Source organism: Chionomys nivalis, chromosome 2 (genome assembly GCF_950005125.1).
Source record: "Chionomys nivalis chromosome 2, mChiNiv1.1, whole genome shotgun sequence".
Lineage (NCBI taxonomy): Eukaryota > Metazoa > Chordata > Mammalia > Rodentia > Cricetidae > Chionomys > Chionomys nivalis.
In genome coordinates, this window is record NC_080087.1 from 82,418,707 (window position 1) to 82,423,326 (window position 4,620).

Here is a 4,620-nt window from a genome sequence, read left to right on the forward strand (position 1 = left end):
GGGCTATGAGATGGATCAGCAGGTAAAGGGGTTTGTTACCGATCCTGATGAACTAAGTTTGATCCCCAAGACTCATAAGGTGGAAAGATAATAGAGGTCAGGCTAGGCCCTGTGCTGTAGACTGTTAGCCTCAGCTACTCGAGAGACTAAGGTAGAGGATTGAAAATTGAAACCAGTTTGAGCCACTTAGCTAGACCCTGTCTCAGAATCTCAATACGTAAAAAGAGCTCTAGGGATGCATTTTAGTGGTAGAGAACCCACCCAGAATACACCAGAGAACCTGAGGTCGATTCTAAGCGCTGCAAAAGAGGTCAGAGTTCACTGTCAAAGTTCCAGAGGTCAGAGAAGTGCTCAGAGGTCAAGGACCTGTTGAGTGGGTGAGCCGTGGACTGAGGGAGGCTCTAAGAAGTGAAGACAGGCAGGTACTCAGGCTCTCTGAGCACATGTGTTCTTAGAGCCACTCAGGAAAGGTTTATTGAATACCTGCTAGGAGAACGGCAGTGGGTTTGCAAGGAGCAACCTCAGCGCAGCAGCACATTCAGGGGATGTGGAGATATCAAAGATCCTGAGGTCAAGCAAGATCTGAGAGACCTTGCTAGAGAAATTGTTAGTGGGGGAGCCAGGGAAGGGGAGGGATCAAGGTAGGGCCATGGGGTGAAGGAGACAAGGGTTGAGTCTTGGAGGGTAGCAAGGGTACAAAGGATGAAAAGGGGTCAGGGAGGTGAAGAGGGGCCAAGGAGATAAAGAAAGGTCAGAGAGATGAGGGGAGGGGTTGGGTTAAGAGGGGGCGGGGATGAGGGGAGAGGTCAGGGGTTGAAGAAGAGTAAGGGGTGAACAGGGTTTAGGGAGGAATCGGGGTAAGGAGGGGTCAGAGGTGAACAGGGTTGGGGTGAAGAGGGGTCAGGAAGGTAAGGAGGAGTCAGGGTGAACAGGGGTCAGGGGTAAGGAGGGATCAGGGGTGAGCAGGGGTCAGGGTGAACAGGGGTCAGGGAGGTAAGGAGGGGTCAGAGGTGACCAGAGGGTCAGATTTTGGCTATGCACACACATAGGGAGGGGCAGGAAGCAGTAGCATCATGGAAATGCTCAGGCCTGAGAGGTGACAAACACCACGGACTTCCAAAGGGTCATGATAGACTTGGTGAGCCGGTCAGTAGTCACTCCCGGAGCTGCACAGACACTGAGGAGTCGGTCACCCTTGTCCTCCGCAGCCCGCCAGCCTCCATGCGGTTCTTGGCCTTGTGCTGGAAGTGCACGTAGCGCACTCCAGGACCGTACTGGCGGAAGACGTGGGACACCTGTGGCAGCCCCGGGTTAGGAAGAAAGTCTCAGCAGGGTGACCACAGTCTGTTGTCCCTCCTCCCTCTGCCCAAGGTCTTGGGAAAGAACACCTGTGTGGGCAGGACCTGTCAAGGAATCTCACCTGAATCCAACGGCCAGGGGGACCTCTGCCATTGGTCCGAGGGGCCACGTGGTGCTGGGCAATGACAGTGCGGCGGTCAGCTGCTAGCAACCAGACATGCAGCTCATAAACACACTGGTCCAGACGGCTGTCCTCGAACCTGGAGGAGGGTCAGGCTTTCACAGCCATGCAGCTAGCCCATCATCTCAGCCCTCCAGATCCAACCCCATGCCCTGTCCAGTGGGGGAGTAGACATGTCACCAAAAGTGACACTACACATGTAGATGGGGAGGAGCAGGCAGAAATCAAGGTGAAATGGGGTACAGACAGGGGCAAGAGCAAGATGAGGGTGTAGCGGAGGTTAGGGATGGGGTGGGGAACGCAGGACATCGGAGCAAAGGCGGAAGGCCCCTTCGTATAACCGGGGTAGGCGTCCAGCTGGAGCTGTGTGAAACTATCCCTTAACAAGAAGAGAGGCAATCTTGGAATCACAGAGGGGCACAGTCTTCAGCCGGTAAAGCCTGGCCCAGAGGGACCCCACCCAACTGACTCCTGAAAGACACAAAGGCTGTAACGAAGGGCCAGAGCAGGCAGGACCCAGAGGGACCACATGTCAAGGGGACAGGAAAGCCTGAGCTCTGGGGAGCCTGGGACAGCCATGATCAGGCAGCCAGACAGGGCGGGGCAGCCAGGTGGGCGGGGCTCACCAGTCCATGATGGTGATGTCAGGCTGTTCATCATCCAGCAGTTCTTCCCAAAGCTTCTTGGCCAGCAAGTTCACACATTGCTCCTTCACGGTCCAGCTGCAGAGGAACAAGAGAGGACATGGGTCTGGGCCTGAGGTCTCCCAGGGAGCAGGAAGCATGGTCACAGGGCTCTAGTGACAGTAGGGAATCTCCCCGACTCCTTCCCTCCACCTCCATTCATGAGGGCCTGAAGTCTTGGTTCCTAGGAGACCCTGGAGGACAGTGTACACAAGCCCTCTGCTCCAGAAGAGAACTGACACTTAGTTCGACCCTATCTTAAAATAAGAAGTAAAGAGAGAACTAGGGATCCTCAGTAGTAGAGCCCCTGCCTAGACTCCTCCAGTGAGGGGCTGGGGGTGTGGCTCAGTGGTAGAGCCCCTGCCTAGAATCCCCCAGTGAGGGGCTGGGGGCGTGGCTCAGTGGTAGAGCCTCTGCCTAGAATTCACCATACAGGAGCTGGCTTGTGGTCAGTAGAGGACCCAGGTCACTCTCTCCCAGGGAAAGAAGATGAGAGTAAGTTTTATCAAACACCTACTGTGTGCTGGCCAGACTTCTTGGGTGTCCATGTTGCATGTTTGGTAGGGATTCTGTTATGACTAACCCTCTCACCAGAGCAAGAAAGAGAGGTTCCTCCGCAGGAGAACAGCAAAGAAGGCTGGAGAAGGGAAGGCGGAATTCCACCCCACCCCCACCCCTGTGGCAACTCACCTGAGGGGCCCCTGCAGGTTCTCAGTAGTAATGTACCATCCGCGGAAATTACCTGGCCGGTGGGGAGGAAAAAAGCATTGGTTGGTGAGATTTCATTCCTTGAGGGCGCCATCCTCCCTGGCAGAGCCCCCAACGCTTACCCAGGTCCGTCAGGGGCTTCCGCGTGGGACCTGTAGGGGGCGCCGGCTGGTAGATATTAATGCCTGAATCACAAAGGAGAACCGAGCCTTAGGTCAGTGCCTACCTCCTCCTGTCTTCCTTCCCCTGGAGCTAGACTGGAAGGGCAGGAACCCAAGCCGGGCTAGACCAGCCTAGCAGGGACTAAGGAGGCCGGTGGGCGGTTATGGTGAGTCTCTGGAGCTCCAGACGAAATCTAGAGAAAGGGACCGAAACACAGGCCGAGGGAGAGGAAGAGAGATCATATGCAGAGTAGGATAGAGATACGGAAACACAGACGTGCAGTGACAGACGAGGAACCTCAGAGGAAGATGAAGAGACCGAGGGTCTGAGCAGCGCGCCAGGTGTCCCCAGCTGCGTCCCCACCTTCGGGGTTGGGTGAGCTGAGCAGGTTGCGGTAGAGCGGCCGCTCCAGGAACAGCAGCCTCCAGCTGAGGCTCGGTGGCAGCTCGAGCTTCCCGCTCAGGGGTCCCCATTCTTCCAGCAGCAGCTGCCTGGCTTCGACCTCGGTGGGAGCCTTGGGCTCTGGGAGCTCAGGAGTCTCCGGGGACAAGGGAGACCTTGGGGACGGCGGTGGTGGTGGGGACTGTGCAGGCGGTGGCAGCTCCTCAGAGTTCTGGGACCCCTCAGCTTCCATCCTGCCGCTGAGCGCGTCTCTGTCCTGTGTCTTCTCTAACCCTAAGATTTGGTTGATTGGGTCGCGGTTCCTAGGATCCAGGTTAACTGGGGGTGGAGGGGTGGGACAAGTCATCAGGCATTTAAGAGAGGGTGTGTTAGGGGAAGGATCCGAACCCCGGGGGCCCTCCTCCCTCAGACTAGGAGCCCAGTTTTCAAAGTCCTCCTCCTCCTAACCTAGCGTTCTAGGTTCACAGCCTTCCTCCCCAGATCCAGGGGTTCAGACACCAGCTGTTGTTCTCCCTCAGATCCAGGAGTCCAGGCTCCCGTCCTCCTTCTTCAGAAGGGGTTCAGTCTCTGCTCCCTCAGCTTCTCACTCCTCTGCCCCAGTTTCCCCAAGGCCAGCTGAGGACCTTCCCTGGCGCCTGGGGCTAAGTCAGGCTCTCTGACGATGTGTAACCTCCTTAAGGCTGACCCCACTTTAAGGCTGACCCCGCAGGACTGAAGCCAGTTAAAGCTAACCCCATGTGGGACTGAGAAAGGGGAGGGGTCTAGCCTCTGGCACGTCTTTACCTCTCCTGAGACACTTCTCAGGTACTCAGACATTTTTGCTATTCCGAAAAGCAAAATAGGTCAGGGTGAGGCCAGAAGCAGAGATATCAGAGGTGGGCGACCCATGGAGCCTGGAGGTGGTAGCCCCTGCCTGGGCTACTCTGGGTGACTGTCCCTCCCTGCCTCCTCCCCCATCCTTCCTGGGGCACAGAGGAGGCAGGACTTTGGGGCGTGAGGAACCTGTAGGGCCAGATACCCAAGGCCACATCCTGCCTGTGGCCCATCCCCACCCCGGTCTGGTTAGCCGTCAGTGGAGACCATCCCTAGCCAGGAACTTTGGTGTCATAAGGGCGCCTTAAACCCATTTCACTAACAAAGAGGAGGAGCAATGAGAAGATGGGCAGTTTGGAAGCAGATCTGGGG

General features: G+C 56.6%; 1 protein-coding gene across 1 annotated transcript; it reads right to left on the minus strand.

Moving 5' to 3' along the window:
• Positions 1 to 998: 998 nt before the first annotated feature.
• Positions 999 to 3,732, minus strand: Nccrp1 (NCCRP1, F-box associated domain containing). The gene is made up of 6 exons (XM_057762955.1): positions 3,397 to 3,732; positions 2,994 to 3,056; positions 2,854 to 2,905; positions 2,107 to 2,202; positions 1,421 to 1,559; positions 999 to 1,295 (listed from the first exon to the last, which is right to left on the minus strand). Exons 1-6 carry the CDS (start codon positions 3,665 to 3,667, stop codon positions 1,155 to 1,157), a joined length of 762 nt encoding a protein of 253 aa, XP_057618938.1. The 5' UTR covers positions 3,668 to 3,732; the 3' UTR covers positions 999 to 1,154.
• Positions 3,733 to 4,620: the final 888 nt, after the last annotated feature.